Source organism: Pectinophora gossypiella, chromosome 6 (assembly GCF_024362695.1).
Source record: "Pectinophora gossypiella chromosome 6, ilPecGoss1.1, whole genome shotgun sequence".
NCBI classification, from domain to species: domain Eukaryota; kingdom Metazoa; phylum Arthropoda; class Insecta; order Lepidoptera; family Gelechiidae; genus Pectinophora; species Pectinophora gossypiella.
Window position 1 is genome coordinate 15305531 of NC_065409.1, and position 13599 is coordinate 15319129.

The 13599-nt window shown below is 38.5% G+C and overlaps 3 protein-coding genes across 5 annotated transcripts in view; 1 reads left to right on the plus strand and 2 right to left on the minus strand.

Annotated features, from left to right (window-relative positions):
• The window catches only part of LOC126367801 (dnaJ homolog subfamily C member 1), a 215951-nt gene that overhangs the window by 99740 nt on the left and 102612 nt on the right, over nucleotides 1-13599 (plus strand). The gene's annotated exons all lie outside the window — the stretch shown is intronic.
• Nucleotides 1-13599, minus strand: part of LOC126367815 (uncharacterized) — an 81404-nt gene that overhangs the window by 8117 nt on the left and 59688 nt on the right. For 2 of the 3 annotated variants that reach the window (XM_050011568.1, XM_050011567.1), the window contains exons 2-3: nucleotides 3804-3869; nucleotides 2313-2451 (exon numbers count right to left, since the gene is read on the minus strand). In XM_050011568.1, the coding sequence (XP_049867525.1) occupies nucleotides 2313-2451; nucleotides 3804-3869 (205 nt within the window). Of the gene's footprint in view, nucleotides 1-2312; nucleotides 2452-3803; nucleotides 3870-13599 lie in introns of those variants that run through there. The other variant, XM_050011569.1, reaches the window with a different exon arrangement.
• LOC126367670 (uncharacterized) lies at nucleotides 8724-12413 on the minus strand. The gene is made up of 3 exons (XM_050011299.1): nucleotides 12151-12413; nucleotides 11104-11712; nucleotides 8724-9082 (listed from the first exon to the last, which is right to left on the minus strand). The coding sequence occupies exons 1-3, from the start codon at nucleotides 12347-12349 to the stop codon at nucleotides 8724-8726; spliced, it is 1167 nt and encodes a 388-aa protein (XP_049867256.1). The 5' UTR covers nucleotides 12350-12413.

Consider the following 13599-nt stretch of genomic DNA (forward strand, 5'->3'; position numbering starts at 1 on the left):
CGTATGAGCAATCAATGGTAACAAAAAGTGTTTGTGAACATCTTTATTGCAAGGATAATGCCCTGGAGGTCTAATATGGCTATATTGAAGCAATCCTTGTAACAAGTAATTACAAAAAAGTGCGCATTGTCAACAAAATGTAAAATAGCAACAGATTAATTGCTAAACATTAAGCAAAAATTCAAAAATATTTATTTTTCAAAAATGGCTTTCAAAGTTTCTTCTCTTTCTCGGTCTCGGTCTTTTTGACCGTCAAAAAATAAATTACATATTATGTAACTAGCTGTAAAACTACTACCACATCGGAATCTGTAACGCTGAGGGAAAGACGTGGCCAGAAAACCTCCCAGCACAGGGCCCTAGTCCTACTGTTTCATGTTTTCCTTTCTTTTCTTTTTTTTTAAATCCAGTTTGTATTACATAATTTATAGACTTAAATACAATGGTATTCCAAGCAATTGGTCCGCCCATTTTGACGCTATTTAATAATGCGATTTTTATGTTTTTTAAAAGTGATTTTTGTGATATTTCCCGAGACCAACATGAAAAAAAGAAAGGCCTGGTCAAGAGAACTCTAAATTCATGAAGACTTTTATAAGAATGGAAGAAGCGAAAGAGGTGTTTTAGAATCTTAGTAAGTGCAATTCTTAAGTATATACCAATGTAGGTAGTGGTAGGGCTGGCAAAGGAAGACCTAGAAGGACGTACATTGACCAAATTGGAGATGTCCTTAGAAAAGGTTCAGTACGATCTGCTCTGAACCGGCGTGTACGAAATGATTCATGAATGTGCGGAAGCAAGAGAAGTATGTCAGGATCGAAGCAAATGGAATTCCATAGTCTCTGCTTACCCCGGTGGGAGTTTATGTATTCAGGTTTTTTTTAATGGGTTTGGTTTATGAACACAGACAGACATAGTGTTGTATAGAAACAATAGGTGTCGGGGAATAGCGACCAGCTCCCCGAAAACTGGCTTACTGTGTAGAAACAGATCACCCATGTATGTAGGTATTATTATTGCGTATGGCAGACAAAAAATAAATATCCTGCGTGGATCATATATCCAGCTAAAGCTCCCCTAACCAAGTAGTATGTAGGTATTATCTACAGACAAAGAGCTTTCATTACTAAACTTTTATGGCGCTTAATAATATAATTTATTATGTGTTGACCACTGACCTATGAGATCATTTTGTTGTGATCTGTTTTTGATTTCGAGAAATGACCTTTTAATATAAGTAAATAAATAATACTAGGTAATGAAATTCAATTCGTTTCACGTGTCATAAAACATGGTTAGATTATATAAGCACTTTTTATATTTATATCTTTGCGTAAGTGGCCAGAAGTACTAAAGGACTAAAACTAGCTCTATCTATCTTTTTCTTGCACTTATTGTAAGTGAAGGACGGACGGCACTAGTTAAAGCGAAGGGAGCGATGGCTGGCTTTCGTGTCAACTCGTGATCGGGTGCTGCGTATGTGGACAGGCCTGCTTCTGTCAGGGAGCTCATAAAACACTGTTTCTGTGATAAAGTCACATAAACTCTTTATTTTTCACTTTCCTTCCACCGATTGTAATTGGAATACCATTGTGTTTAAGTCTATAAATTATGTAAGTAATACAAACTGGATTAAAAAAAAAAGAAAAGAAAGGAAAACATGAAACAGTAGGACTAGGGCCCTGTGCTGGGAGGTTTTCTGGCCACGTCTTTCCCTCAGCGTTACAGATTCCGATGTGGTAGTAGTTTTACAGCTAGTTACATAATATGTAATTTAATTTTTTGACGTTCAAAAAGCGCTAACTTTGTAAGCCAATTTTGAAAAATAAATATTATATTATTATTGAAAAGACCTTAAATTAGGACCTTAGATTAGAAACTTAAATTAGGTTAACACCCGTATTTAAAGATGGTCACTCGACTGTTCCTGCAATCGACTCGTCCTCAACTGAGCCTTTTGATATTTTAAGTCGACATTTTACGTTGAGGATGGAAACAATAACTTAGACAGAAAGGGTTAGTAGTGTGAAGAGGCAAATATTGAGAGTTATTGAGGACAGAAGAGGCAAGATAATTGGACACTTAATATGACACGACGAATTTATTAAAAACATCATAGAATGGAAAGCTACAAGGAAAGAGAGAAAGGGGAATACCAAGAAGAGCTGACATGGAACAGATTAAAGAGAAGGCGAGTGTCGTATCTTATGAGGAAGCGAAAGAAAGTCTCCGGGATGTGGTTGGAGTTGACATCTAGAATACGGGTGTAAGTTTGTGCCCGTCCGTATAGCAGCATCGACCGACATACTGACCGGCATACCCGCCGCAGAAGAGTTCGTTGTCATTATAGTTGACAGGGTTGGGGAAGCCGAACCGCCACATGGAGTTGCGCGCCGGCGGATCCATCAGCCTCCCATGCCCGTGCGCACCACGCCGTGAGCTGCCTAACATCTGGGAATTGAGATATACTTGAAATAAATAAAGCAACATTTAAGTATTTTCTGACACCACAGATAAATAAATAATTTCGTTTTTTTTTTTAATTTTGACTATTGCACTTATTTGCATTCTGTATGCCCAGCAGCGGGCGTGGGCTGATGATGATGATGATGATTCTGATTACCGCCACAAGGTGGACCAATGACCTTCTATAGGTCGCGGGAAAACGCTGGATGCGGGCTGCTGAGGATCGGTCATTTCCGGCTGATGATGGCGATGATTCAGATGACTGAATTTTATATCAATGATGTAACTACACACAGCTGGATCAACCATCATAGACGGCTGTAGCTCTCTACCTGTCTACCCCAATTGTGATATAGTCGTGAACATATGTATTAACGATGCGGAAGAATCTAATTCTGCTTTCAGCATTACCCGCCTACCATCTTATATAGGTATGTAGTTCATGGTGTTTTAATTGGGATTCTCTTAAAATGCATAAATGGTTTTGTCATAATTTTAATTATCATAATCCTTTTCGCATAACGTTTTTAAGCATAATAGTAGTTTCCCATAATAACATCTAAGAATACTGGTTTGTTAGGTACAACTTATTTTTGGACTAATATTTGTTGGTATAAGAGAACCGTTTTAATTAGGTACTATTAAGGTCCGGAGAGAAATTCTCTCTCAAATCTACTCACTAAAGAAGTTTCATCAGTCGTCTCTCTATTATCCTTCCCTTTCCATCGTGTGAATTGTGAGGTGGATTACCAACCCCATCGACCCTGGTGTCAGGGTTATTACTGAGCCGCCATAGGCCCCTGACATGACTCATGTAACGACTACATACTTACATCAGTAAGTAATAACCGGGACCAACGGCTTAACGTGCCTTCCGAAGCACGGATCATCTTATTTTCGGACAATCAGGTGATCAGCCTGTAATATCCTAACCAAACTAGGGATCACAAAGTGATTTTTGTGATTTTTCCCCACCGGGATTCAAACCCGGGACCTCCGGATCGTGATTATCCTTCACTGTCTAACATATGACCATTGAAGTATAATAATGGCAATCGCCCACAACAAGCGTTTTATCACTCGACAATCTGGGGGGTTAAAATGGCCACATCGAAGCAATTCATCTAAGAGAGCAATATTGCTATTTGACATTTGTTTGCATTGCGCACTTCTTTTTATATGCGCAAATGTCAAATTGCAATATTGCTTTCTTAAAGGCAATTTTAACCCCCCACGGCTCATTCCTTTTCCTCAACCGTTTATAAAAATCAGCTTAACTTCTTAGAAAACTGTTTATTGGAAATACCCCGCATTACAGAAGGTTTACGGTCACTCACTTGAAGCAGGAATATCCAGAATGTTAAGAACGACGTGCCCCTACTCCTAAATCTCCTCATTTCCATCTGTAACAAATCAAAATGCACTATTAGAGACAGGTTTGTTATTATTATAGTTTTTATTACATATCAATAAAAAATAATAATGCCATCCAGCTATCGATATTGTCGATTGAACATAATGTCATCGAGTCACCGAGATCTTAGTTCTTTATTTTTAAATTATCAAATATATTTCGTATAGTCCCCGAATGCGGACAAAGTTACGCGTGACAGATCCTTTACAGGACTATTATAGCAGACAGCTTTTATCCTACGCACTATGCCTCCCATTTAATCCTGGAATGCACGGGAGTGTCAGCACAACGGGTACAAATCCTAACAAACACTAATCATAGGTCCTTTGTCAATGTAAGGACTTTCACAAGCCCTACAAAGAATTGGGAGGAGGAAGAGAGAACCTTACTCAGCTGCAGCGAGTGGATAGAGGCTGCAAAGGTAGAAATATATTCTATTCCATTGGGGGAACTTACGGCCATATTTATTTATAAGTGATAAATCTTCTTAATTAGTAAATAATAATCTTATACGTACGGCAATGCAGGACGGAAGGGGCAAGTCACAGGGACTCTAACCTGGAACCTGACAGAGGGCAGCAGTAACTGTCAGTACTATTCAGAGGCGGAGGACAGGAGTTCTAGTATGGCTTTGTAATAGACTACTCTGGGCGCCATCCCACTTGCGTCAGACAGAGTACTGTGGGGTGGAAGGCAAGAGGGAAACCACTGCCCTATTTTTCCCTAAAAAAGTAGCATGGAAAATGCTACACCGACAAGAGCGTGGCTCTTAAATTCATGATGAATCTTATACATAATTAAGATGGATAGCAAGGTATCTATAGTATAGTTGGGTTAGGTATGTCATATCTTTAGCGATCTTAAGTACAGTCATTAGCAATATTTATCATGCTCCCACTTTAGAACTCTGTCAAACTAACATACTTGACATTTAGTGAGACTTGAAGTTCAATTTATCAAAAAAGTTAATGTGACATGGTACCAATGTACAACATGACTAATGCTCGTGTCTGTAGCTACCTACTAAGCAGTTAAAATGGCGATTTTTCTTAATCTTGGCAATCTAAAGCTAATTAGGGTTAAGTTAGTAATTACATCCGTTATCTTAACAATTAAATTCTCGATTTAGGTACCTACTTTCAAAACGAGGAATTAATTTTAAAAGCAACGGTATTTGAAGATACGTTAGCCTCTAAAGTTATGCGCCATATTCCATTTGTTTAAGGCAATAAAGTTTGATTTTATCGATTTTATGGACATTTCTGACGAGCACTCGTTTGTGCCGCCAAAATTTATTGCTTATTTTATTTTTAAAATTAATTTTCTCTTAATATCAAAGGAGTCTATAGAGATATCAGAAACGGCCAGTCCAACATTGCTCATTTTGTTTTACTGTCAAAAGTGAAGTTTAATTAAGTAGGTACTCATATTATTCTTTTTTATTTCATAAAAGGATATCATGACTGTCCAGCTTAAGGACTTCTTACACTACCACACCCCGGACACTTCATACCTTTTTTTTTGACGTGACTTATTGATGATTAAACGAACTTACCTAAGTGATGTTCTATCATAATTATACGAAGGCTTCGTCCGAAGAGATTAGAATTACATGTAGTAGCACGTATCGTCTCGCCATTCGATCCACTATAGTTTAAAGCACAGTAAATAAAAATTAAGGGGGGTAGATTCATACTGACGGCCGCGCAGCCACCTGGCTCGCGTACCGGACATATTCATTTAGTTGAGAGACCTAATAAATAATATTTCAGCATCAATGGGTTATTAGGGTGGGCGGGAGCTAATCTCTTCGGACGAAGCCTTCGTATAATTATGATAGAACATCACTTAGGTAAGTTCGTTTAATCATCAATTATACTTATGCTTCGTCCTCGAGATTAGAATTACATGTAGATTTTGAAAGAATGATGAGGTTGAAATATTATTAAAAAAATGTTTTGTAAAGAAAAAACAAAATGTATATTTCTACACAATAATTTTCACTACACAAAATTATTACAATGAATTATTTTGATTGTGATCTGTATTCAAAATTGCCAGAGCAAACTCGTTATTATTATTAATGATTGGTCTTTGATAATATCTCGCGAACACGCTAGAGGTGCCGCTCCATCCTGCTGTGTTTCTTATGGTGTCGATATTGACACCCTGTCGTTGAGCACGGGATGTAGCGGCGTGCCTAGTCGAGTGTGCACTGAACATAGATGTATTTATTCCACTCTCAGACAATACATTTCTAATCCATCTACTAATTGTTTGAGATGTTACGGCCCTAAAAGGCTTCTTACAGCTAATGAAGAGGTTTTCAACACTAGCTCGCAAATGTTTTGTTAACTCCAAGTAATCTAGTACCGCTTGAGCCGGACAAATTTTTGGCTGGCTACTAAAGAAAGGAAGATAAAGGTTTGGCTGCAATGCACCTGGACGAGATGTCTTAAGGAGATCCGGAATTTTTATACTAATGCTGTTAGCAGATATCTCAATGTTTTTTATATTTATTTTTGATAGTGTCTGTACCCTATGGGCAGTCACTAATGCCAACAGCGTTACAGTCTTCTTTGATAATGTGTCTATAGTAATTGGGGTCAACGTGGACAGATATTCGAGAACTATTGAAGGGTCCCAGGTGACGTTGTACCTAGGTGAAGCTGGGCGCAGTTTAAAAAAACCTTTAAACAGCCTTTGTATTCTGTCGTCAGATCCTACTCTTGCTCCCATTATCAAAGATAATGCCGACCGATAGCTATTCAGAGTACCGTATTGGGCACCAGTATTGAAAACCTCTGTCAGGAAATACATGATATTTGGAATAGACGCCTCGAAAAAATCAATGCTGTTTTGATTACAGAAATTAGACCAACGTCTGAATGCACACTCATATTGTTTATAAGAATTATCTGATAAAGATGAACATATTATGTCTAAAGAATTAAGAGGCACACATCTTCTCAGGAATGCCTTCCGGATAATCTCCCGGCCATAAGAGTGAGCTTCGGCCGGATGTTGCTGCTGTTGGAAACAGAAAACAGGGCATTATCGCAAGAACCAAGGATTACAATTTCAGAACATAATAACTCATGATAGAGTGGGAACCAGGCCTGAGTAGGCCATACAGGAACTACGACAATACCTTCAGCCCTATCGGTGATAATTTTCTTTAATACTTTTAGTATTATTGCAAAAGGAGGGAATGCGTAAAAGTATTGAGCATTCCAATCGACAGTAAATGCATTAATAGCATATGCACCTGGGTCTCTATGCCAGGACACATATTTAGAACACTTCTTATTAATTCGGGTCGCAAATAAATCAACTTCGGGTTGTCCCAGGTTCCTTATAATCATTTCAAAAGCTGAGTCACTCAGCTCCCACTCTGTATCGGGATGAGATTTCCTCGATTCCGCATCTGCTATTTCATTGTCTTGAGAGCTAATGTACGACGCGAACACAAATATGTTTCGTTTCTCACAAAACTGCCAAATATCTTTGGATAATTTGTTAAGATGGGGAAAGCGTACTCCTCCCATTCTATTGACGTATGAAATAGCAGTTGTATTATCGATCCTTAACAGAATTTGACAATCGTGTTTATCAGATGCAAAAATTTGTATGCCAAACAATGCTGCCATTAATTCCAAATGATTAATGTGCCTAGAACTTTCTTCACGACTCCACTGGCCACTGGCGGTCTCCTCGCCACATGCCACCCCCCATCCTTTTTTGCTAGCATCGGAAAAAATTTCCATGGAGTAATTATCTTCTCTAATAGGATTAATAGAATATTTTACAGAATTTAGCCACCACTGAAAGTCACCTTGTAAATAATGGGGTAAGTTAATATGACTATCATAATCATTATTTCCAAGTAACGCTAGGTATTTACACCTCTCAAACTGTTTGGTGTAAAGCCAACCATACTGTATAGCTGGGCAAGCCGAGGTTAGGAGACCGACCAGCCGAGCGAAACTCCTAATAGTACATCGAGTCAGTTGGCAAAATCTTCTCAATTCATCGGTAATGACTTGTCTTTTCTCGTTTGTTAAACTGATATGGAAATTTTTGGAGTCAATAATAAAGCCAAGATATTTACATGACGTGTCAGGAACGAGACAACTTTTGTCTACGTTTATGATAAACCCCAATGACTCCAGAATAGATCTTGTTTGTGTGACATTACGCAAACAATTATCATAATTAGATCCTATGCAACATATATCGTCTAGGTATATAGTAGATAACAGACCGAGCGACCTCAAGAGACACATTACCGGTTTAAGTAATTTTGTAAAAACAAAAGGTGCAGTATTGAGCCCGAATGGCAGTACATTAAATTGAAATAATTTATCTTGCCATTGAAAACGTAAATACTTTTTATGTTCAGTGTCTATGGGTAATAAAAAATACGCATCTTTTAAGTCCAGAGAGGCCATATAATCTCCCTTTGAAATTAACTTTAAGGTCGTACGAAGGTCTTCTAATTTGAAATGATGAGTCTCAACAAATTTATTTAAAGATTTCAGATTTAAAATGAAACGATTTTTTCCATTACTCTTTTTGATGAGAAAATAACTAGATAAGTACTGCCCTTCACAGGGTAAGCACTCAGATACAGCTCCTGTTTGTATAAGGTCGTTAATAGCCTCTCTGTACTGCATCATTTCTGATGCTGAACCCCCTTGAGAATTAGGGGTTCTTGACTGTTTGACTGGGGCATTAAAGGGTATCTTGTATCCTTTAATCCACGACAGTATAATTCGATCCTTCGTTAAGAGACACCATTGGTGGTAAAAAAGCGATAAACGGCCAGCTGGACATACCGAGTCTACTGGCGTGTTTGCGCACGATTCCTCGAGCGCTGCTGCAGTGGCTGCTGCTGCTGCGGCTGCGGCGGCGGGCCTGGTGGGCCCTGTTGACGCCGCGTCGGTGTGGCCGCTGCTTGAGCAGGCTCCTGACGTCTGTTTGCTGCCACTGCCGGCTGCCTGCTGTTCGGGAGTGGAGCTTTGAAGTTTAAACCACGTGATGTTCGTCCCTTAGTAGGTGCTTTTGCAGATTGGTTAATCTTTATCTCTAAACCAGATTTGTTGATAGCCTTAGCTGTTTTCAATGTTTCTGCAAGTTTTTCCCCAAAAAGAAAAGCGTCAATCTCTGTTTCGTAAAGCTGGTCCTTTACGTCTTTTTTTACCGACTTCAAAAAAGGAGGAGGTTCTCAATTCGACCGTATATTTTTTTTTTTTTTTTTTATGTTTGTTCGGGCATATCTTCGTCGTATATGAACCGATTTTGATAATTCTTTTTTGTTTGAAAGGAGATATACCCAAGGGGGTCCCATGTCAAGGAAGTCAGGATCTGATGATGGAAGACCAGAGAAATCGAGGGGAATTTTCAAAAATCGTAGGAGCGACTAGTGCGTTTGTAAGTCATATTGATCGGATCGATCTTTAGGCTTCGGGAAAACTTCCCGGCCTTCGAAAAATGGTCAGCATCAGGGAGATACCCTATGGCCTGGCAAAACTATACAACCTGGAGCAATTTTTCTTTCACGAAACGTATTTAAATCTTGATCAAATCCAATCGCCGGTGCAAAAAAACAAAATGGCGGAAAAAAAAAGATGGCCGCCATACAAAATTTTGTCGATTTTGGAAGAAGCCCGTTTGGGTAAAAATAATGTATGGGGCGCTTACTCAAAACGTCATGTAGAGTACGGAAATACTTTCTGATCACCAAAAACTGCTCCGCATCAGAGAGATACTCTACGGCCTGGCAAAACTATCGCACGTGAACCAATATTTCTTTCAGAGCACTTATTTAAATCTTGGTCAAATTCCATAGCGCGTAAAAAAAAACAAAATGGCGGAAAAACAAGATGGCCGCCATACACAATTTTGTTTTTTCAGAAAATGTCTCGGGATATAAAATATATATCGGGGTTGTGGTCGGATCGTCATGTTAAGTATGGAAATACTTCCCGATTTTCGAAAACTGCTCCGCATCAGGGTGACACCCTACGGCCTGGCGAAACTATCACACCTGAACCAATTTTTCTTTCACGAAACCTATTTAAATCTTGGTCGAATTTAATGGCCGGTGAAAAAAATACAAAATGGCGAAAAAACAAGATGGCCGCCATACAAAATTATGTCTTGGGGGTAAAAATGATGTATAGGCGTGAGATCGGAACGTCATCTTTGAAAACTGCTCCAATCAGGGAGACATCCTACGGCCTGGCAAACTATTGCACCTGGATTTTGTTTGTTTCCACGACACCCATTTAAATCTTGGTCAAATTCTGTCGCCGGTGAAAAAGAACAAAGTGGCGGAAAAAACAAGATGGCCGCCATACGAAGAGGGATAGTTTCGAATAAACAGGACACGCGAGCTGTTTTAGCAGCGAGCGAACCACGCGAAATCTACTGTATCTATATGTAAGCGTGAGTGTGTATGATAGCAGCTTCCACTGACATCCACATGTGTGTATGTACACATACACATGTGTGTGTGTGTGTGCGTGTGTGTGCGCGCGTGTGTGTGTCTGTGTGTGTGTGTGTGTGGTGTGTGTGTGTGTGTGTGTGCGTGTGTACGTGCGCGTGTGCTCGTGTGCGTTAGCGCGTGTGTGAGTGTGTGTGTGTAAACATGTTCATCAATAATAATTGTGATCACTACTAATAATATATTATATTATATATATATTATATTATTATATATGAATATAAATCAGAAAATCTGTCTGTCTGCATCCTTGCTCGGTCTAACCATCACTTAAAATCGTAAAATAAAATAAAATTTTTAACAAAAAAAAACCGACTTCAAACGCAAAACTAAAAAGCAATAAATAAATTTACTTCGCACAAAGTAATTAGTACGTATTTTCAATTAGTTAATTATTTTATAATTCTGAAGTCGGTGCCAAGTAAATGCTACAACAACCCTACTACAATATCAAATTACTATGTACACACAATATTGTTTAATACCGATATCAAAGCAATTACAAAACAATGTCAAACAAAAATTACAAAACAATCAGTATTGAAAAATATATGAATCGGTACTTCGTTGTAGCATTTCCTTGGCACCGGATTCAGATTTATAAAATAATTAACTAATTGAAAATACGTACTAATTACTTTGTGCGAAGTAAATTTATTTATTGCTTTTTAGTTTTGCGTTTGAAGTCGGTTTTTTTTTGTTAAAAATTTTATAATGCTGGAGCATATGAAGCTGCGCCTGGTCATAGATTCAGTGTGTTGAGTATCACACATAAGACGACCCGCCTCGATCATTAGTTTGATTACAATAGAATCTTTATGTTCTAATGAGAAGGATCTGGTTAACGCCTCCGCTAAACATGATATAGCAGCAGCTAACTGTTTCTGTTTGTTTTCAATTGCCTTGTCTTTTTTTACAAGTAATTCCGAAAGTGCAGCTTTTATTTCGGGGTTTAGTGTAGGTGCATAAATCATTTTGCAATTTTCCGGGATTAAGTGTTTTTCGATCAATTCTTTTCTAGAATCTTTGGATAGTCCAGATGTAGCAAGATGTTCCCATCGGATAGCCAAGTCCTTTTGAATCTTAGGACCATATTTTTTGGTCTTGTTTGGAGTGTCTCCGAGAAGATTTAATATGTCACTGTCCAGTTCATCCAGGTCAATTATATCCTCTGTCTGTTTTTCTATAGATGAGGGACCTGGATTGATTTCGCCAATCTCCTGAGTCTCTTCAGACAGTGGCACATCCGGTGCGTCTGAAATTATTTCAAACAGAACGTTTAAATAACGAATAATCAGACACACAATGACAATATGAATTGTTTCTTATTATCATTTTATTAGTATATTATACCAACGGCTTTTTATATATTATACAATAGTATTGCATAGTTTTTGCACGGGATAGTCCCTATAAACTATCCACATTGCATATTTTTAAGAGTGAAGGTCACATCCCCATGAGATGTACACAGCACTGTAAAAATATAACTCTAAGGTAAATAAGTAGGCATTTTCTGCACGAGATAGTCCTTAAAAACTATCCACATTGCATAAAATAAAAGTGAAGGTCACATCCCCATGAGATGTACACAGCACTGTAAAAATATAACTCTAAGGTAAATAAGTAGGCATTTTCTGCACGAGATAGTCCTTAAAAACTATCCACATTGCATAAAATAAAAGTGAAGGTCACATCCCCATAAGATGTACACAGCACATTTACCCACAATTTATCCTATTTTATTTAATTTTCTTTGCACTTATAAGTAAATAAAACGTGTAATTACCTTCGATTATCGACGGTTCAGGCGTGATAGCCACCGGTGAAACGGAACTGCTGGTACTTGACGAGATACGCCGAGTTCGTTTTTTACGTTTGTTCAATTTTTTTTCAATTTTTCGTATTTTCCTGCGTAAGTATTCATCACTATCTTCGTCTTCATGATGTCTTTTAGGCATATTTTTGATTAAACGAATTGAAGGTCCGATGTATCGAAATATCGAAAATATACGTGGTGAACGACGGAGCACAAAAACGTGAATGAATATGTCCGGTACGCGAGCCAGGTGGCTGCGCGGCCGTCAGTATGAATCTACCCCCCTTAATTTTTATTTACTGTGCTTTAAACTATAGTGGATCGAATGGCGAGACGATACGTGCTACTACATGTAATTCTAATCTCGAGGACGAAGCATAAGTATAATTGTAGATTTGCCGCAGATGGCATTAACTACTTGGCCGGACAAATGGGGAGCGCTGAATGCTCTCACCCGGTACTTCATACCTACCTTGACATGACTTATAGCACCAATCGACAAAACGACATAATTATAATCCTAATGTACCAGTTTTTAGCTTCTACTCTTTGAAAGGGTTGGAGGTAGATTTGCAAAAAAAAAAAAATGATGCACGATTTTTTTGTTACTTACAAATAGACCGCATACCAATTTTTAGCTTTCCAACTTGAAAATTGCGGAATTTCACCCCCTATTTTAGGGAAGTGGAGGTTGGAAAGAGACAAAAAATAGCCTATGTAAAAAAACCACATCAATTCGTCGCTCAGTTTTGCCATGAAGACGGACGAACAAACAGACAGACACACAGACACACACACATAAAGTTTTGTATTTAATATAATATTAGTAAGTATGGATTATAATATTAGTAAGTATGGATTAGTAAGGATGGAGGAGCTCGGTGGCGCAGAGGTTAACGCGTTCGGTCTGCGATTGTTGAAGTAAAGCAACTTTCGCAAAGGCCGGTCATAGGATGGGTGACCACAAAAAAAAAGTTTTCATCTCGAGCCCCTCCGTGCTTCGGAAGGCACGTTAAGCCGTTGGTCCCGGCTGCATTAGCAGTCGTTAATAACCATCAATCCGCACTGGGCCCGCGTGATGGTTTAAGGCCCGATCTCCCTATTCATCCATAGGGAAGGCCCGTGCCCCAGCAGTGGGGACGTTAATGGGCTGATGATGATGAAGTATGGATTATTCCTTATTCTATGCCTACAAGAACTCCGGATCGTGAGCCCAACGCTCAAGAACCACTGGAAAATGGAGGCCGTTATAAGCCCTTCATTTATGCTAATAACTTTCATTGCTTGCGTGTCGTCTTACATTATCTTTTAAATATATTTTTTATGATTATTTTGGAAGATATGTAGGTAAATAAAATACCCCAAGCGAGTGGCAAAAAACATCGTAAGGCG